Here is a 21,402-nt window from a genome sequence, read left to right as displayed (position 1 = left end):
GGGAGACCTGCTCGGGGGTGGAGGGTCATTGATGGAATGATGAGGGGCTTAAGGGAGATGCAAGCTGTCCTATTTTGCATTGCACCATCTAGCAGTTAGCATGCCCCTGCATTTCCATGGGATAGAATACAGAACAGCATAAAACAGAACAGCATAGAACACAAAATAGATCACAGAATAGAGTACAGCAGAGCAGAGAAGAGAAGAGTAGATAAGAGAATACAGAGAGAAGAGAAGGGAAGAGAAGAGAAGAGAAGAGTAGATAAGAGAATACAGAGAGAAGAGAAGGGAAGGGAAGGGAAGGGAAGAGAAGAGAAGGGAAGGGAAGAGAAGAGAAGAGAAGAGAAGAGAAGAGAAGAGAAGAGAAGAGAAGAGAAGAGAAGAGAAGAGAAGAGAAGAGAAGAGAAGAGTGGTGGCTAACCTTTTGGGGCTCCTGTGCCAAAACTTGTGTGTGCACTTGCGTGCGCGCGCTTGCATGTCAGCACACAGAAGGCAATGCACGCCCCCTGCACATGCATGCGCACTTCCCCCCTCTGCCCCCTTACATGCACTGCGCTTCCCAGCTGATTTTCGGCCCGTTTGAGGCCTTTTTCGGCCTCCCAGAGGCTTGAAGAAAGCCTCTGCAGCCCGAAAAATAGGCCCTTTTCATCACTTTCAGTATTTCTGGAAATACAGGAAGTGACGAAACAGCCCTATTTTTCGGGCTGCATTCCTCGAGCCTCTGGGAGGCCGAAAAAGGCCTCAAACAGGCCGAAAATCAGCTGTGAGGCGCACGCATGCGCCGTGAGGTAAGTTTGCCTGCGGCTTGCGTGCCAGCACAAATGGCTCTGTGCCATAGGTTTGCCATCATGGGAATAGAATATAGAAGAGAAGAGAATATAGAAGAGAAGAAAAAAGAATAGAGAATAGAATAGAATATAGAATAGAATAGTATACAGATTAGAATACAGCATTCAATTCAATTCAATTCTTTATTGGCCAAGTGTGATTAATTAAGGCCAAGATGTTGGGTAAAATGCCTTCTAGGAAACTTTTGAAAACCAGGAAGCGAGGGCAGCCAGGAGAGGTGCAGAAAAATAGAAAAGATGCAGAGAGACTTGCCTATCACCTTCAGCAAGAAAATTAGCAGACAAAAAATGCTACCTGGAGAACTTTCAGGCAAAGAGCAGTTCTTGGTATCCTGAAAATAAGGGAGAAAGAACTAGAAATATGTTTTTTTTAAGAAATTGTAATGGCAGACAATGTGTTGGTTGATCTCCTTCTATTGGGTGAAACAGGAGGATAAGATGGATGGATGGATGGATGGATGGATGGATGGATGGATGGAAAGCCATCCTGAGAACTCTAATTCAGATCTACATTGTGCAAGAATCCCTTGTTTTCAAATATCACCCTTACTCCTTGTTTCCGAATGCCCAGTCTTACTGCTCGAGCAGCGGGTTGGACTAGAAGACCTCCAAGGTCCCTTCCAACTCTGTTATTTTATGTTCCTGACTCCTCTTTTTACAGTCTAGAGGCAGAGACATTCGCAAGATTCATCACTTTGGTCCACATGATGAAAGCAGGATCCTGCCATCAACCCCACAGTCCTCGCCCCTTTTTTTAATGGGTGTGCAGTGTCGTGATGCCCATATGAAAGTGGTGTCACGTTTGTGCAACAGTTTGTGTCTTCGTTCGCCATTTTTAGCCCCTCTTTAGTGAGTCAAAGAGTTCAGTGGGTCCTTCGCCTTTCATACCAGTTCTTTCTTCCAGATAAAACGTAATTGGCTTGGCTGCGTGCAGCATTAGCCTCGTGTTAGTTTTATCTGGAGTCCTTGACTTACAACCACATTTGAGTGCAACATTTCTGTGGTTGAGCAAGACAGATCTTAAGGGCGTTTTGTCCCATTTTATGACCTGTTTTTGCCACGGTTGTTCACTGACCCGCTGCAGTTCTTAAGTTAGTACCACAGTCGTTAAACGGATCTGGCTTTCCCCATTGACTTGGCTTGTCCGAAAGTCCCAAAAGGGGGAATCACATAATCTTGGGACACTGCAACAGTCGTAAATACGAGTCAGATGCCAAGCGCCTGAATTTTGATGGCGTGACCAGAGGGCTGCTGCAATCCGTAAGTGTGAAAAACAGTCATAGGTCACTTTTTAACGATGCTGTTGTAACTTTGAACAGTCACTGAATAGACTGTTGTAAATCAAGGACTATAATTAATGATTCGGGGGGGAACCCTTTGGTAAACTACAGGCTTTGGGGGGAGAGAAGTAGCTAGATAACTAATCGGTTTATTTGCAGTGTTTCCTTCTATTTTGTCTTTAAGGGCATGCTTTCTCCCTGGTTTTATCCTTCCTTAGGAAGGATAATGAAGGCAAATAGGCTCAAAGGCATCTCATTTTGCTCAGGAATAGGATTAGGAATTTGAACTCTCTTTCCCCAGTCTTAAATTTAGCACTCTCTTTGCCATGTAAGCTGCTTTGAGAATCTAAATGAATTAGGAGTGTGTGTGTGAGGGGGGCGGGGAGGGAGGGAAGAGAGACAAGAGAAGGAGAACACAACACAAGAGAAAAGGGGAGAGAGAGAGAGAGCGAAATAGAAAGAAAGCAAGAAGGAAATATATTGAAGTTTTGGCCATGCCTGACATCTAGAGGCAAAATAGAACATGTCGTGGCTTTTTGTTTTTGTTTTTTTTTGACACTGAGCCTCCCTTAAGAAGGAAACTGGCAGGCAGGTTGGAGATCAAATAGAGAGATTCCATCTCCAATAAACAGAAATTAACAACTGGCACTTAATTCTAAGCAATGCTCTGGCCTGAGTTCTCAAAATGCCTTTCCAGGTGGCAGAGGACGTAAGGACACTGAGGCAGATCTATAAGGCTCCTGGGTGCAATCTGACGATCTGCAGCACCTTTCTTCCAATTGGTGGCTCCCTGGACACCTACCTTCCTTCCTTCCTTCTCTTCCCTTCCTCTCTTGTCCTTCCTTCTTTTCTTTCCTTTCCTCCCTCCCTCCCTTCCCTCCTCTTCCTTTCCTGTCTTGTCCTTCTTTCCTTCCTTCCCTTCCTCTCTTGTCCTTCCTCCCTCCCTCCTTCTTCTCTCTCTCTCCCTCCCTCCCTTCTCTCCCTCCCATCCCTTCCTTCCTATTCATTCATTCCTTTGTGTCATTCCTCTTGTATTTCAGACCCCGTGGAAATGGAATATCAAGAGGCCGTCAGTAAGAGCACCTTCCAGCATCTTGTGACGGACCTGGAGCCTTCCACAAGTTACAGTTTCTACATAAAAGCCTACACCTCTCGCGGGGCCAGTAAGGCCTCTGACATCGTGCTGGTGAGCACCCTGGGAGAAGGTAAGAAGAATCCACTTCAGGTTCAAAGGTTCTGCAGAGGGAATATTGCACAGTGCTGGAGATCAAAACCACCTCGTCTTTGTGAACGTCCCGATTTCAGTGCTGGATGGGTGGGGGAAGAGTTTGATCAAAGTCTTCTAGTAGCCCTTGACGTATGACCACAGCTGAACCCATGATTTCCATTGTTAAGTGACTGTGGTCCCGTTTACAACCTTTCTTGCAACCGTCATTAAGTGAATCACTGCAGTTGTTGAGTTGGTGACATGATTGTTAAGTGAAGCTGGCTTTGGCTTTGCTTTCTAGAAGGTTGCAACAACGAACCCATTATCTGGGGATACTGCAACCATCATTGACATAATGAATGAATGAATGAATGAATGAATGAATTCTTTATTGGCCAGGTGTGATTGGACATACAAGGAATTTGTCTTGGTGCAAATGCTCTCACTGTACATAAAAAGAAAAGATACATTCGTCAAGAATCATAAAGTTCAACACTTAATGATAGTCATAAGGTACAAATAGGCAATCAAATCAAATTATACTAGGAAACAGTCAATATAAATCGTAAGGATACGAGCAACAAGTTACAGTCATACAGTCACAAGTGGGAAGGGATGGGTGATAGGAACAATGAGAACATTAATAGCGATAGTAATGCAGACTTATGGGACACGGTGGCTCAGTGGCTAAGACGCTGAGCTTGTCAATCAGAAAGGTCGGCAGTTTGGTGGTTCGAATCCCTGGTGCCGCGTAATGGAGTGAGCTCCCGTTCCTTGTCCCAGCTTCCGGCAACCTAGCAGTTCGAAAGCATGTAAAAATGCAAGTAGAAAAATAGGGACCCCTTTGGTGGGAAGGTAACAGCGTTCCATGCACCCTTGGCATTTAGTCATGTCGGCCACAAGGACCATGGAGACGTCTTCGGACAGCGCTGGCTCTTCGGCTTTGTAATGGAGATGAGCACCGCCCCCTAGAGCTGAAAACGACTAACACGTGTGTGCGAGGGGAACCTTTACCTCTTACCTTTAATGCAGACTTTGTAAATAGTTGGACAATGTTGTGGGAATTATTTGTTTAGCAGAGTGATGGCATTCAGGAAAAAAAAACTGTTCTTGTGTCTAGTTGTTCTGGTGTGCAGTGCTCTGTAGCGTCATTTGTGTGTGTGGAAAATGGTCATAAATCACTTTTTTTCAGTGCCGTTGTAACTTTGAATGGTCACTAAGCAAGCAGTTGTAAGTCGAGGGGCTACCTGCATTTGAGATGACCAAATTCTGTCCTTTGGCCTAAGTTTCTGGTTCCTCAGACAGAACGCAGCAGGGTTTGACAAGACTTTTAAAATCCTTCAAACCATTGACCCAAAGCCTTGGGAGTTCAGGACAGTAGCTTACAGCCCCATAAAGTTTCTCCTTTTGTCAGTTGTTGTTTTTTAAAGACCTTTTTTCCCCCCAACTCCTTAAATCCTACCGTTATGGATCTGGTAACAGGTTCATAAATTACAGAGGGCTCTGATGCTCCAAGCCAACCTTTCCTTTCCTCCCTTCCACAAGCTCTGGCCTTTTTTTCTTTCTTTAAGTCATCTTTCCACTAGTGAAATAGAGTTAGGCCTTAGTTTCTGTAATGGATGAGCAAACCCAGTTAATCATTAGCTCAGCACCCCCATCCTAGCTTGATTTATGATTTGTGGTTCCACCTCTGGGCTTCCTTCAGATCAAGGGTGTATCCAAAGTAGCATCTGGAGGCTGTTGCTGATGTTTGAGGCATCAGGGATCCAAGTAATAAATCCATTTGCAAGCAAAACTCCGAGGCAGGTGAATTCCTCAAAGAATAGCTTTATGGGAAACTAGCTTGATATCTGTGCTTCGCTACGAAACTATGTGATCGGGCTTAGTTTGGAGGGAGGAAAATAAAGAAAAAAAGTTCTGCCTCTGCCTACCAGCATCCACCTCTTTCATCGGGCTAGCATCCTGTCAGCATGTGAGAGAGTTGAAGGCTGTTTGGAAACTGAAATATGGAAACTGAAACAGTATTTGTTGTGTGAGCAAAAAGGAGACAGCAAGGAGCCTGGGTGTGGCTTAGCTCAACTGTTCTGGACTAAAGCTGGTTGCTGCTGTGAAACTGAAACTGAGACTCCTCTCCTCTGCTTGTGTTTTGCATTTGGAACAGATTTCTTTTCAGGTCAGGAGGGGGAGTAGAATTCCTTAGCATCAGAGCATGTTAATAATAATAAACAAAATACTAATGCTCTGATGGTTATTTAAAAAATCCTTTCTTAGTGAGCCACTAGAAGCCACGAGGAACATACGTGCCAAATTTCAAGTTTGTAGGCTTTACGGTTCTGGAAATTTTTTGATGATGCATGAGTGATATTTCACTTTTATATATATATAGAAGATATAGATATCATATTGGCACATGTCTGGTGAAAACCAACTCACCCAACCCTTCTCTGCTTTCTGCTTCGTTTCAGTACCAGCAGTGCCTTCCCTCTTCATTAAAGTCCTCAACAGCACCGCCATTCAAGTCACATGGGAACCTTCCATCAAACTGGGCCAACATGAAGGGTTCAAACTCTTCTACCGCAAAGTCCATCTTCCACACTTCACGGGGCCCATGCTTCTGCCCAGCAACGTCACCTCTTGCAACCTTACTCATCTTGGTGAGTAGAGAAGAAGAATGTGGTAGACAAAGAGGGATGACTGGAGGCTATCCTCAAGCATCATGCTCTTGGGTAGATTGGTTGATGATTGATTATGTACCATCAATAGCACTAGCAATAGACTTATATACCACTTCACACTGCTTTACAGCCCTCTCTAAGTGGTTTACAGAGTCAGCCTCTTGCCCCCAACAATCTGGGTCCTCATTTTACCAACCTCGGAAGGATGGGAGGCTGAGTCAACCTTGAGCCTGGTGAGATTTGAACGGCCAAATTGCAGGCAGCCGGCAGTCAACAAAAGTAGTTTGCAGTACTGCACTCTAACCACTGGGCCACCAAGGCTCAAGGCATTGTCATCTCTTAGGGGCCTTTCAGATAGATTTTCTCCGTGGTGATCTGTCTCCAAGCTGATTGTCTATGGAGACATCCAGATCATGGCTGTCCCAAAGGTGTTTTTTCAGGAGGCAACTGGACTTTATTACCTTTGGGACTCCAAGCTGGTCCGTCAAGTCTTCCATTATTGCCTTCATGACATTTGTAACTGAGCCCATCAACCTTGTAGCTGGTTCTTCTCTTCTTTTTCCTTCCATTTTTCCCAGCATTATAGTCTTCTCCAGAGAGCTGGGTTTTTTCATTGTGGGTCTGAAGTAGGATAATTCAATCATGGTCATTTGTGCCTCAACTATGGGTTGATTTCAGTGGTGCTTTTCTACTGGTTTGGCCCGGTTTCGGTATACCTGTAGCACTGAAGCTCAGCCGAGATCGAACCGGTTCTCTCTGATGAGCTGCTGTTGGGCCCACCTGCCCGCCCGGGCTCCCATACTGACCTTAATTCCCTGCTTTGGAAGCGCATCTGCTTTGACACAGCACAGCCGATTGCCACACAGCAGCTGTTGAAGCTACGAGGATTGCAGGAGGTGAGTCAGAAAGCCTCTGTGCGTGCGCAAAGTGCGCATTTGGCACTCACGTGTGTTCAAAGTGTGTGCACGTGCACAAAGCATGCCCACCAAACTGGTGGTAAACCTCTTTGAAACCCACCACTAGTTGATTTGTTCAGGTGCCTCAAGCCAAATATAATCCTTTTGCAAAGGAGAAGAATGTATGAATGTATCTATTCGGGGTTGAAATTTTCTATTGGCAGAGGTTTCCTTTGGGGCTGATATCTGCAGAGCTACAAGTGGGTAGCCAGACATCTGCAAGTGACAGTCCCAGACTTGGAGAATCCCTATAAGTCATCCACAAGTCACACAAGAGAGAAAGAGGACTGTGTTGTAGACTGGGCTATTTCCCATTTTGTGGGATTTGAATTTTGTGGTAAAATTTGGACAGCATAATCTTGGGGAGGAGAATGGTCTATGGAGATTCTCAGTCATTCAGGTCATCGTTGTGCCAAAGGTGCTTTTTCAAAACGTTATTGTTTTTCCCCCCGAAGACATCAAAGTCCACATTGTGGACAGAAAGGACCACAGGTTTGAAGGAGGGGTCAAAAAGTCCATCTATATTAAGATTGAACTATTCTCTCTCAACGAGGAGGGGGAGGGAATACGACACTGTGTATCTCCTGTGTGCAACACAGTTCCTTCAGCAATTCCAAAAGGTTCCACACCCACTTGCACAATTCAGGTGACCCTGAGGACACAGATAAACCTCCAAGTGGCCTCAACGACTCTCAGAGAGAGAGAGTGCTAGTGACCAGATGACTGCAAGGAATGTAAATCCTTCTGTTCTCCACCATTCAGTCGGAACTGAAGAAGCTTCTTGGATGAGAGGCAGAAACGTCTTCAAGGAAAAACAAGGAATTCCAGTTGCCTTTTGAAAAAGCACTTTTGGAAGTCGGGAAGGGGAATCCCCCAGATCCTGTGGCTAAAACATACGATGAATAATTGCAGGACCTGGGCATGGCTAGTCTAGTGGAGAGAAGGACCAGGTGAGACGGGATAGCAGTCTTCCAATTTTTGAGGAACTGCCACAGAGAGGAGGGCTATCAAGCTATTTTCCAAGGCACCTGAAGGCCAGACAAGGAATAATGGACGGAAACTGAACGAGGAAAGATTCAACCTGGAAATAAAGAGAAATTTTCTGACAGTGAGAGCAATCAACCAATGGAACAGAAGTTGCCTTTGGAAGTTGTGGGAGCTTCATCACTGGAAACTTTCAAGAAGAGACTGGACTGCCATCTGTCAGAAATGGTGTAGGGTCTCCTGCTTGTGTGGACTAGATGACCTACAATGCCCCTTCCAACTCTGATTATCTGTTATCTCCAAAAGGGGATATTCAAGACTGAAAGGTCCCCACTTCTGACATAGATGCCAAAATTATGGCGAGAAAGCAGCAGTGGGTTTGCCTTGCTCAATGAACACATCCTTGTCGTTGATTGAACTAACATATCTCCCCCCTCTCCATGTTCTTTCAGATACATCCGTAGTGTATGAAGTCAAACTGCTTGCTTACAACCAACATGGCGATGGGAACTCCACCGTCCGTTTTGTGTCCCTTCGAGAAACTGTTGAAAAAACAGGTAAGAGGCTCGACTCAGCCTGAGGGGCCTTGAGATTGTTTGGGTTAATGAATGAAAGGTGGGAAGAGGTGAGTGGAAAAGGAAGAAAGGACCCAAACACGATTGAAAAGATTATTTATAGCTTGATATATAATTTTATTGAAAAAGAATTTATACAGAATTTTAAAAATCTACAGGCACTTAAAAGTACGGAAAAGAAAAAGAAATACTAAAAGTTAAAAGAAAAAGAAAAGGAGGAAAAAAGGATCTTTAAAATTGACTTATTCTCTTCTTTGTAGCAGCCGCAGGCATTCCTACTTTCCAAATATTATATCATTATTTCCTTCCGCTTATAAGCAAGCCTGTTTAATCAACAAATCCCAAGATCATTGATTCATTCATATCTGTCCATTTTCAACACAAAGGAAAAAAAAAATCCAGAAAATGTGGTTCCCATGTGTATCTTTTATATCCAATAGAAGAGAACGTCTGTAGCTCAGGGTTGAGTTGTGGATTCCTTGGTGCTGAATTTGGTTGTTTGAAGAAGTTGCATCACCCAACTCATGAAACCCAACCATCATCAGTTTGAGTGATTTAGGGCAGGGGCCCCCAACCCCCTGGTCCATGGACTAGCACTGGTCCACTACATGCCAGAAACCCGGCCTGGCAAACAAGTGAAACCCCATCTGTGGGATGCAGGCAGCCCATAAAACCACAGCTCCTCTGGTCCACGGAAAATCTTCTCTCTACTGAACCAATCCCTGGTGCCCAAAAGGAGAGCTGATGATTTGGGGGTTCATAAATAGGCAGGAAGCCCCACACTTACTCACACTGATGACATTACCTAGTTGGGTAATGAAACACCTGCAACCAAGCAAGCTCAGAAGCACCAGGGACTGCACAATTCAAAGCACCTCCTAAAACAAAAACCTGGCTTCTTTTCTGATGTTAAGCTTCCCTTAAATTGCTTTCAATTGTAGGGGTACCATCTTGTACTCAAAAGACTTAGATGTTCATTTCCCCCACCCCCCAAAAAATGCATGGCCAGGAGCATCTGTAGGAATGGCAAGGTGTGGGCAAGAGAGATATATGCCAGGGATGGCATCACATGTCTGACACGAATACCGTTATTCATATTCTAGATAGTCCTCAGCATACGACCACAATTGAGCTTCAGATTTCTGTTGTTAAGTGAGACATTTGTTAAGGGAGTTTTCCATGATTTTAACGACCTTTCTCACCACAGTTGTTAAATGAATCATTGCCATTCATAAATTAGTAATGTCTGTGGAGATACTCAGTCATCCAAGTCACAGTTGTCCCAAAGGTGCTTTTATTTTAGTCAAGAGGCAACTGGACTTTCTGTTTTTTCTTTGAAGACTTTTTGCTGCTCATCCAACAAGCTTCTTCAGCTCAGACTGAAGATAGATATCTATCCCCACCATCCAGTCAGAGCTGAAGAAACTTCTTGGATGAGCAGTGAATCATCTTCAAAGAAAAAACAAGAAAAGTCCAGTTGCCTCTTGATTAAAAAAAAAAGCACCTTTGGCATAAGTTAGTAACCAGGTTGTTAAGTGAATCTGGCTTCCCCATGGACTTGTCAGGAGGTCACAAAAGGTGATGACTGTCAACTCAAAATATTTCTATGGTTCTTTTTAGAGTTGCCAACAGAAAAGGAGGGGGGAGCAGTGCAGCCGCTTGCAAACCAAAACTGTATTCCATAAATGTTTTCAAAGATAGTTTCTAGGAGACCAAAGTTTCTGCCACACAAAATTCTAACTGGAGAACATGACTGATGACTTTGAGCTATGGATGTGTCCCATTGGAGAATATGAATTATGATACACCCAGGGGGTGAAGGGAAAACCAGGGTCAAGGGTGACAATGAATGATGTGTCTCAGAGTCGGCTACACGCAGGCAGTGCTGGACATGTTAACTTGCCAATAAATCCTTTGAAGTTTTAGAAGTTTGGCTCAAGACTCATGATTTAAATAGGGGTAACTGCCGGAATCCTGACAGCAACATGACCTTGGAACATAGCAATGGTCATAGATACGAATCAGTTGCCAAGCATCTGAATTTTGATCACATGATCATGGAGATGCTGCAAAGGTCATGGCTGTGAAGTCCCTTTTTTCAGTGGTGTTGTAAGCTTGAATGGTCACGGAATGAACTGCCGTAAGTCAAGGGCTATACCTGTATTCCTCTTACCTATGCGAGTGGTGCGAGAGGGTGTTTGTTTTTCCTGTCCTACAATTTGTGTCAGAGGTTCTCAGAAGTGTTCAAGGGGTTTTCCTGTCGTCTTTCTCGCCCACCTTAGACCTCAACCCTCCATGCAACTGCATGAAGGATGAGTCAACCAACAAGACCTCAGCTACTGGGATCATCATTGGAATCCACATTGGGGTCACCTGCATCATCTTCTGTGTCCTTTTCCTCATGTTTGGCTACAGAGGACGGTAGGGTTCTCCTTCTGCCCAACATTTTCTTCTCAGGTTACGTCAACTGCGCAGTTTAGGCAGACGCGAGAGTCCCATCAACCATGTGCATGGAGTTAGTCTTTAGGGCAAGGGTCTTCAAACTTGGCAAGTTTAAGATTTGTGGACTTCAACTCCCAGAATTCCAGAGCTAACATGGCTGGAGGAGGAATTCTGGGAGTTGAAGTCCACAAGTCTTAAAGCTGTCAAGTTTGAAGAGCCACGCTCTAGGGCTTCTTAACTTGGATGTTGTCTGCATTAGCCAGGAGTACTTCTGCAGAGCTTCCTTTTCAGCCTGCCCTTACAATCTCCAAGACCAGGGTGGAGAAAAACAGATTATTTTTTAAAATATATATATATATATATTAAAAACCAGATTTTCATTTATTTAAATTGGATTTTTTATGTTTATCAAATTTATTTTATTAATAAAATGCTTTTGCAGTAAAAAATTATCTAAAGGAAGTTTTCTATTTAAGATGCATTAATAATTTAATTTATTCAGCATGAAATGGAGCTTAGTTATGTAGCTGAGGCTTTATATTCTACAATATTGGAGCTGTCGGTGAGTCAGCAGTAGGTCAGAGGAAGAGCCCCTGTGGGATAGATATGACAGTTGCTCTTTAAAAATTATGGTTTAAATTGAATTGATTTAAATCAAGCCTTTTTACTAGTGATCTCAATTAAGATTTCAATCAACTTGATTTAAATCAAATCCACTCTGTCCAAGACTGAACCAGGAGTCTCTTCCATGCTCTGGGTACTATACCATGGAGCCATAGTTACCCAAATAAAGCCTTTTTTTTTTTTTTCCAGACCAGATTCTTGATTTAGCTACCTCGGTATTTTTCAAACTTGACCGCTTGAAGATGTGTAGACTTTAGCTCTCCATGCCGACTGGGGAATTCTGGGAGTTGAAGTCCACACATCTTAAAACAGCCAAGTTTGAAAAACACAAAGCTAGCTCAACATTGTCTGCATTGAGGTAGCCAGTGTCTGGGAAGAGAGCTTCAAGAGATCCCAATGCAATCTTGATGTATTTATCTGGCTATGCCTTAGAATCCTCCACGCTAAATTTCTGCAAGAGTTGAAAATGAACGTTAAGATCTCCATCTTATTAAGATGAGAAATGCATGTCTGTAATTGGTTAGATCTACGGTATATCCAAACTAAGATGGCACATAGAGAACTCTGTTCTCCAATTTGTCCTTAGAACTAAACACTGAGAAGCCCATTGAGTAAGGGGAAGACAGACATGAAATAGGATCTCCCTGAACTTAGCCCTCAAAGGAAACAAACAAAATGTTTAAAAGTTATGATATTTATATAGTTACCTACCAAGCACATCTAAATTATATTAAAGTAACCAAAATATCTTTGCAATCCCCAAGGCATGTCACAACTTTTGAGCACCCCTAATGTTTGGAACACTAAGGGATGCAGTGGCTTAGTGGCTAAGACGATGAGCTTGTCGATCAGAAAGGTCAGCAGTTCAGTGGTTTGAATCCCCAGCATCACATAACGGAGTGAGCTCCTGTCACTTGTCCCAGCTTCTGCTATCCTAGCAGTTCAAAAGCATGTAAAAATGCAAGCAAAAAAATAGGGACCCCTTTGGGGGGAAGGTAACAGCGTTCCATGCGCCTTCGGCATTTAGTCATGCCGGCCACATGACCACGGAGACATCTTCGGACAGCGCTGGCTCTTTGGCTTTGTAACAGAGATGAGCACCGCCCCCTAGAGCTGGGAACAACTAGCACGTATGTGCTAGGGGAGCCTTGACCTTGACCTTTAATGTTTGGAAAATTGAAAGTTGAAAAATTTGACACACCCTACACTCTACATATTAACCTTTACAATACCTTGTGTTTCTGTGATGGAAATTTCTTGTCTGGGGAACAAGACTTTAATGGACTTTAATCCATTTCCTCCAAGAATGTGAGGAAAAATAAGTAAACCCCAACTTTGCTCATGAAAGTGCCTTTTTGGCACTCATTGCTCTCCTACAGAAAAGTTAAGAGCCATCAAGAGATGATCTCTTTTCCTGATTTATATTGTCCAGTGATGGCTTCCCATGGTCTTAGTTGAGCTTCCTATCTCAGTGAACCCAGGACCCCTTGCAAGTAAAGCCTTACCTGATCCCCACAGACCTTCCAACAGTGGAGTCTTCTTTCATGTTTGTGCAAGGGATCCACCATGTTTTTCTCCCTCTCGTTTTTAGCAGACTGCTGATGTGCAAAAACGTGCAAGAGCAACTGTCAACCCCGCAGATCTCAAGAGGACCGAGAAACATCCCTGGCCAGGCTCTAAACGGGTCTACTAAAAGGGAAGATCCAGATGTCAATGGGAAACAACTGGATATGAATGAACTGGAGAGGTTGTTCCCAGCTTTGCATTCCCAACCCAGTCCACACACGAAGGGGATCGCGGTAAGAAAAAGCATTGTGGAACTGGAATGTTGCTCAGCCTCCTTTTTGTTGTACAGTGTAAACAGTGGTGTTGTACGTAGCAGATAGAGAGGGGAAAGTTCTTTTCTGGCTACCTTGAGTCTCTCTTTCTCCTCCTTGTTGAATGCACACTTGAAACATAGCCAGTTTTTTAAAAATCACTTTAGCTTTGCCTTTTGATCAAGGCTATCCAAGTTCTTATTTTTTATCTAATAGTCTGAAAAGTTTGAAATCCCCGTCCCAAAGCCACCAGTAAGGCTACTGTGAGAAGCTGTAACAATTTCATGTTGCCATCATTGTCTATGATCATCGATCTTCAGCTATTTCATTTGCAGAGTCCAAAGCGTCTTTGTTTGGTCCTGGTCTCCTCTATTCCCTGATCTCTGTATGGGTCAGATATGGGCTATGAGGACATAAGAACCAGGTGATAGCAACACCTTTTCAGCACAAGTAAAGCCAAAGGGAGAAATCCTTCAGAAAGCCAAACAATGAATGATCTAAGTCAGTGGTTCTCAACCTATGGTGGGGTCCGTGAAGGCTTGATGCAGTCTAGTGCTTCAAATCTGAAGTCTTGGTGGTCCATGGCCACGAAAGGTATTTAAAGGGAGGGGGTCTGTGGTAAAGAAAAGCTTGGGAACCATTGGTCTAAGTGGAAGGGCAGAACTAAGCACAAAAGAGATTGGGGTGGAAAACAGGCAGAGGAAATGTGCAGACATATTTGATCACTTTGAAGATTTGACTTGAATCTAAGTCTTCATGGGAGAGAAGGAAATAGAACGATGGGATTTAAATCAGGGTTGAGGGCAGGAGTGGGATGCTACCGGTTCTGCCCAGCTCTATAGAACCGGTAATTCTGAAGAGCAGCAGACATAGAACCGGTTCTAGGTCTGCTGATGTTTTTGCCCACCTGCCCACCCGGGCTCTTACCTGTCCTTTATTTCCTGCTTTTTCAACCTCAGCTGCTTTGCACAGTAAAACATAGTCAACGAACCAGTAGTAACACCGGTTGAATCCCACCCCTGGGTGAAGGGTTTGTTTATTTATTTATCTGTCAAATGTCTAGGTTACCCAACTTGGGCAAACCAAGGCAAGTCCATCATGGTCCACACCACTGCTTTCTAGACCAATTGAAGCTTCTATGTAGGTGGTCCCATATAGAATGCATTGCAGTAGTCAAACCGTTACGTGACCAGGGCATGAATGACTGAAGTCCCGCTCCCAAATCTAGGAATGATGAAGCCAGGTGAAGGCTTTCCTGGCCCACAGCTGCCACCGAAGTTGGGGCTGGGATTAAGGTTCACTTAATCCCTTAAGGATAGACAGCCTTTAATTTGATAAGATGGCAAATCCCAAAGGTGCCCCACTTGGCTGGGAAGTAGCAAGGTGAGAAGCTATGGTGCAATCAGTGAAAAATAACACCAGGAAGTAATTTCTGTCATTTGAACGAATTCTTCCTGTTCTAGGATTCGATCCAGGTCGGTCACTGGGACCAAAGTTGTTGTCTTCTGAGCTTTTGGACTCGTACTGGAGCCCGTCTTCAGGAAACTTCTCTCTAACAGTGTGTGTACTGTTCTGTGTGTGGTCTGTGCAACCACACACAGAACAACACCACACACTCTGCTAGAGAGAAGATAGGCTCCAGCACGACTTTGAAAGCTCAGAAGACCAAAAACTCTGATCCCAGCGACCGACCCAGATCGGATCCTAGAAGATTATCCTGGGATACATGGATTTGCCTTCATTCGTCTTCACGTTCTCCTTGTATTTTGTAACAAATATCATTGAGCAGGCTTTGAGATTTCCAATAGCAATTTTTTCCCTTGCTTTCTCAGCTGGATCACATTCCAACTCCTTCACCTATTGAAATCCAGATATCTACTCTTCCCCCAGAGGAATTTAGCATCCTTGAGGAAGAGAACAACACCTTGTTTCCAAACGTACCTTCTGGCCCCCACGACCAGCCTCTACTCACCATCAGCCCAGAAGAACCAGCTTTGAAGCAAGCTCTGACCAATGAAGGATAAATTGCCAAGATAGCTCAGACTTCTCACAGGACATCCCAGCCACCGATTATGTTTTTTGTGTGTGTGCCTGGTTTGATGTCTCTTAAGATGACACATAAATCTCAGGTCAATGTAAAAGTTCTGATATCTGCATAATCTGTATGCAGCCTTTGTGGAATCTGCTATGAAGTTGATCTTTCTGACCTGCCTCAGGCTTGTAGCCCATATCTACCCATCTGGATCTCCCTCTTCATTCTACAGCTGCCAAGCTAGTGACTTTTCTCAAGAGAAGCTGGCGCACCACTCCGTAACCCTTGACACAACTGTGGGATCGGTAACCCTTGCCCATCTCAGGGTCCCTTCACTGGCAGCTTTAGGATAATGACCATTTCTGGATCCACCTTGGCAATCTCGTTGAACTAACCCATGATGAAGGACCTCCCAACTCGGATCCACAACACAGAATGTTCAGTGGAGCCACAGATATTATTTTTTTGTTGTTGTGTCCATTCATAATTCTCAGGATATATGTTGTTGTTGTTTTTTCATGGACGAACTGCTTCAAAGACAAAGTGAGCGTGGCAAAATAATAATAATAATAATGGGAAACAAAAAACAAAAAAAAATTAAAAACCTGAGGCCTGGAAAAGGGCTCCTGAAAGAAAGAAAAGACTTGGATGAACCCCTCCCGCCCCCCGCCCCCCCGAAGTAAATTCAGAACCTACCTCAACCGGAATTGAATGTCTTTTGGGAAGAGGCAAATGTATGTTGTGTCTTCCTTTTTGTCTTCAACGCAAGTAGTGTAGCACTTGGTCAGTACGTGTTTTGGTACTACCTCAGAAGTCACACTCCATGTCCACCATGTTGGTCATTGGTTAATATTTCCTTCCACCACCTTTAAAGTAAGCCTTTGTTGTCATCCTTGTTCCAATGTAAAGCACTTCCAAAATCTTGAAAGCAATGTTCTACCTCAAGACATTTTGTTTTTTAAAATAGAAGTATTGTTCCAGCCAATCTCCTCATCTCTCCCTCCCTTCCAATATCCCAAGAAGACAGAAGAGCATTGTGAACTCATGTCGGATGTGATCACTGAGGACAAGTCCCCCTTAGTGCGATAAGCTTTACTTTTAGGCAAGTTGCTAGTTAACTTGTGTAGAGTTTTACTGTGTCAAGAATTGTTTTATATCATGTCTTTTTTTTTTTTTTGTCTAAACGAAGGAAACTCTAATGATTGTTAGGATTGTAGCAAAAGGCCGATCACCTAAAATAACTTCCACTATAAACGGGTTACTATTAAAGAACTGTTAGATGTTCAAGGTACATTGTTCAAAGCTGGTTTGCCACATGCACATTTATGGGGTGCTTGCTACATCAAGGAAAGTTTTTTTTTTTTTAAATAATGGAGGAGCTGAACTTTCATTTTTGCTTTGCACAGAGAAACCCTTGGATTTTCTGCAAAAAAAAAAAAAAAAAACTGAGCTAGGATCATCTTAAACAGTTAGGCTGGGTTGAAACAAAATGGTTACCTTGGATTAGTGTTCGGCTGCTAAGAAGGGTGGCCTACTGGTTAAGATGCTAGGCTTGTCAACTGGAAGATGGGCAGTTCGAGACCCAAGTACCGTATGATGGGTTGAGCTCCGGTTCTTGCCTCAGCTCCTGCCCACTTAGCATTTCAAAAGCATGCAAATGTGAGTAGGTAAATAGGTACCACTTCGATGGCAAGGTAACATCATTCCATGCCAGCCACAGGGCCATGGAAGTGTCTTTGGACGACGCTGGCTTCCTTGTCTACAAATGGAGATGAGCACCATCGGGAAACCTTTACTTTTAACTTTTACCAGCTATTATGGTTGGCCAATCATAATATATGGCTTTGGCACATTGTATGATCATCTCCAAAAGTGGTTTATGCAAGACAGCATTGTCAAGCCAGGACTCTCTGTGAAGCCAATACTTCCCGTTCTTCCTTCCAAGTTGTGTGTTTAAAGTTAGTGCGTTGATCAAACCATGGTTTGACGTGCGTCATGTGGCAAGCAATCTCTCCAGATCTCTCTTCAATCTCCGGTCTGAAATCTTTTCATTGGATATGAAAGGGAACAATCTTGGAATATTGGGCTTATGTTCCACGCTGTTGTTCATTTTCCCCCATGCAAAATATAGAAATCTGTGAAATGTGCATATCCTATTTGGGTACAAAGGTCTTACTAACCTAACCTCTGTAGGGTGCATGTGTGCAAACCAGACACAAGACCAGCCTGTTTAATAAGATGCCTCCAGCTGACTCTCACAGCACTTGAAGCCACCGATGTGGTGTCCACTGTTTATTTCTTCCGGTTTCTTCTGTTAGTTGCTCTCTAGGTTGCTGGTGGCAGCACAGCTGGTAATAGACCACATGTTTAAAGCCTTAGCATGACCTTTCCTAACCTGGTAACTTCCAGGTGTGTCAGGACTTCAGTTCCCAAAATGCCTAGCTAGGTTGCTTGGGAATGCTGGGAGTTGAAGTCCCAACACATTTAGAGAAAGCCAGCTTGGGGAAGTCTACCTTAGAATGTAGCATATTTTCTTTATAGAGTGACCTACCTCAGTTGAAGCAGTCGAAGTAGGCAATGCTATTCGTAAGAAGAACCTCTCCACTAGGATTATTGGTGGGAGACTTTCAACATCTACCTATCTACAGTACCTACCTACCTACCTACCCCAACCCGTTGACATAGGAAAAAGCACTTAACAGCATTTCAGTGAAAATTGAAACGAGACTCTTAATTCAACACCCCTTTTCCTCTCCTAATGAATCCTGACGCTGTATGAATTATGTTCTTCACCTCTAGAATAGCCACTTCATGGTCATGTCCTTCCTTTGTTTAATGTTGAATTCCTATAGCTATTTTTATACGCGGTAATTAAAAGGAAAATGTTTTAAAACTCTGGGTTGAAAAGAGAAACAAAAAGAAGTGTCTGGGATGGAGGAAAGAAGCAATGTCTAAAGAAACAGCCAGCTACAGTATTAAGCCTTTCTTAAAAAAGAAGAAGTGGATCAAAAAAATAAAAAAGAAAGACTCAATTTTTCAGCCTGAAGATAATCTGGTGGCATTCCTGTCACTATCCTCATTATTGGATATTTTGTTTATTTTATGGTGCGCCTGTCCATTAAAACAGGAGGAAGAAATAAAATGTATCTGGAATTATATCCCTTGTTTCAAGAGGGCCATTCAAACCTTTCTGGCATCAATGAGAAGACAGGTGATAAGGTGACCCCCAAAATGATCCTGAATGAGTGATGACAGGAGAAAACTGGATTTATTTCAAATGTCTGTGGAGATTCTCAACCATCCAGGTCATAGTTGTTCCAAAGGTGCTTTTTCTGAATTTTCTTGTTTTTTTCTTTCTTTGAAAACATTTTGCTTTTCATCCAAAAAACTTCTGAAGTTAGAATTGAAGAAGCTTCTTGGATGAGAAATGAAACTTTTCCAAAGGAAAAAAAAATCCAAGAAAGTCCAGCTGCCTATGGAAAAAGTGATTTATTTTGAATGTACATATAGTGGTAAAAATCAGAAGGTCCCAGATTTTAGGAAACAGTGGGCTTCTTTGGTATTTTAAAAAGAATTCACTGTCTCTTGAGGCAAGCAGGCATAAAAGGACCTCCGTTCTCAGAGTAAGTGGGGCAAAACTACAATCTGGGGACATTACAAAGGTTTGGTTTTAAGAGGGAGAACAGATGCCTTAAATCCTGCAAGGCTTAAGTGGTACCCCCAAAACGATCCTGAAGTTGGGCTGATTTTTATCCTATGGGGATATTGAACAGAGGAAATGGATGCGTAAATGGATGTCTGAAGATTTCAGACACCCAGTTTTCTCCTTAAATGTCTCCAAAAAAGAAGCAACCAAAAAGTTGAATGTTCAGCCCTTCCAATAATGTCATGACATAATAGGTCTTTCAACCTTAAGTCACAAGGACTAAAAAGAGTTACCTCCACTTAATTTTATGTCTGTCTGTGTCTCCATCTATTGGAGGCATGGATTTGATGGTTCTCCATTCAGCAGACTTGGAATGCAAGAGATTCAATCTTACTTTGAACTTTAACCCCCAACTCCATCCTCAGAAAATGGACAATCTCAGTGGTTTCCAAAAGCAGTCAGAAAAAGGAGGTGGATTACATCCTTTGGATAAATTTTGCAAATGATGGGAATGCCTTTCTCCAATCAGTTCATAAAACTGAGGTTTTAATATACTGCCTACGGAGGTATTTCCCACCTTTGCCTTTTTCTATGAATCCCAGATTTGCATAGATATAGATTACAGATACAGATTAACAGAGTTGGAAGGGACCTTGTAGGTCATCTAATCCAACCCCCACCCAAGTGTAGTAATGAGAATGTAGAAAATAGTGGTCAAGTGACAGAGATGGGAATTAAATCCTTACTTATGAAGGTCACTTGGTGGAGATGCATTGCACCATCTCTTACTGTTAGTCTGATCTAGGTCCTTGGAGCTGTGTATGCCAACATTAAAAGGACATAAATCATGGAGTCGTGGATTCCCCTCCTCAAAAACGAAGGATGCAAGATTAAAATAATTAATTTAAAAAATAACCTTGGTCATTGTTCTGCAGAACTGCAATTCCAAGGGTGCCAGTTTGAGAAGTTTCTGGCAATAGGAGATTTTATTTCTCTCATTAGCATTCTAACTTTGAAGTCCAGAGAAGTTTCGGATGCTGTTTGCTTGAATTTTGTGAAATCACAGACTCCAAATCCTAAAATAGGAAGGGGTCATTGTGATCTTCTGATCTTCTCTATGCAGGATTCCCAGCTGAAACATCCCCCAAAGGTAATTGTGTAGTTTCTCCTTACACACAACCAAGGAAGGGAACCCACCATCTCTAAGGTCACTGGGTTATCTTCTGAACTGCTGTGATTGGAACATTTAGGAAACTTATTTCTGAAAACGTCCAATCAAAATCTGCCTTCCTGTAACTTTAATCAATTGTTTTGTCTTCTGTCCTTTGGAAGAAGCGAGATCAGGTTTTGTGTAGCATCCCTTCAGGTACTTCACAAACGATATTTTTATGCCTTCTTGGTTTTTGTCCCCCCCCCCTAAGGTTAATAGCAGTAGCACTGGCACTTAGATTTATTTATATACCACCCCACAATGCTTTGTTAGCATTCTGGGTGGTTTACAATGTCAGCCTCTTGACCCCAACAACCTGGATCTTCATTTTACTGACCTTGGAAGTCAATCTTGAGCCGAACAGGATCAACTCCTGGCAGTGGGCAGAGTTTGCCTGCAATACCTCATTCTAACCACTGCACCACCATAGCTCTCTTCGGTGTTAAATCAGTTAAATTGAAGTCCAAGATGTGTGGATTTCAACTCCCAGGATTCCCCAGCTGGCAGTCTGGGAGTCCGTCCACTCATCTCCAATTTGCTGAGGTTGAGAAACACTGGATTAATTGGTCTGAATGTCTTCAGATGCTCTTCAAAAGATTGCGTTTTTAGCCTCTCGATCTCACGGGTTGCCTCCAGTTTCTGATTCAAAAGCACAGATCCCAATGGAACAATTCTCTGTTATTTGAGAACAGCATGCGACCTATATAAACACATTCATCTTTGTGGCTACACCCCCACCCACACACTCTCAATTCACATTCTGCTTGGGGTCAACTCTGGTTCCAGTATCCCCATTCGCACTCCTCTCCTCCTGTTTGACAGCCCCGATTGGCAATTAGTGGCATCTCTAGAAGTTTTCACAAGAAAATTTAGTTCTCCCTCTTAAAAGTAGAAACCTAGCCTTTGAGATTGAACTCACATGGTCAATAACTAGAAATGGCTAAGTTTACGTTGTGTAGCTGCGAAACAAAAAGGAAAGAAACAAAATGGGCATTTAGCCCCATTGTACCTTTCTCTCTCTCTCTCCCTCCCTCCCTCCCTCCCTCCCTCCCTCCCTCTCTCTCTCTCTCTCTCTCTCTCTCTCAGCTTCTTTGGAATGGCAAGCT

At 43.2% G+C, this 21,402-nt stretch overlaps 1 protein-coding gene across 2 annotated transcripts in view; it reads left to right on the top strand.

Moving 5' to 3' along the window:
* Positions 1 to 16,727, top strand: part of IGDCC3 (immunoglobulin superfamily DCC subclass member 3) — a 128,733-nt gene extending 112,006 nt beyond the window's left edge. Inside the window, exons 9-14 of one of the 2 annotated variants that reach the window (XM_087972846.1) lie at positions 3,169 to 3,333; positions 5,801 to 5,989; positions 8,403 to 8,507; positions 10,808 to 10,946; positions 13,186 to 13,390; positions 15,241 to 16,727. In XM_087972846.1, the coding sequence (XP_087828972.1) occupies positions 3,169 to 3,333; positions 5,801 to 5,989; positions 8,403 to 8,507; positions 10,808 to 10,946; positions 13,186 to 13,390; positions 15,241 to 15,432 (995 nt within the window). In that variant the 3' untranslated portion in view covers positions 15,433 to 16,727. Of the gene's footprint in view, positions 1 to 3,168; positions 3,334 to 5,800; positions 5,990 to 8,402; positions 8,508 to 10,807; positions 10,947 to 13,182; positions 13,391 to 15,240 lie in introns of both variants that reach the window. The other variant, XM_087972845.1, reaches the window with a different exon arrangement.
* Positions 16,728 to 21,402: the final 4,675 nt, after the last annotated feature.

Source organism: Notechis scutatus, chromosome 11, assembly GCF_049901735.1.
Source record: "Notechis scutatus isolate UNSWTSFEM ecotype Mainland chromosome 11, rNotScu1.2, whole genome shotgun sequence".
Classification (NCBI taxonomy): Eukaryota; Metazoa; Chordata; class Lepidosauria; order Squamata; family Elapidae; genus Notechis; species Notechis scutatus.
This window is presented reverse-complemented; position numbering and strand designations above follow the sequence as displayed.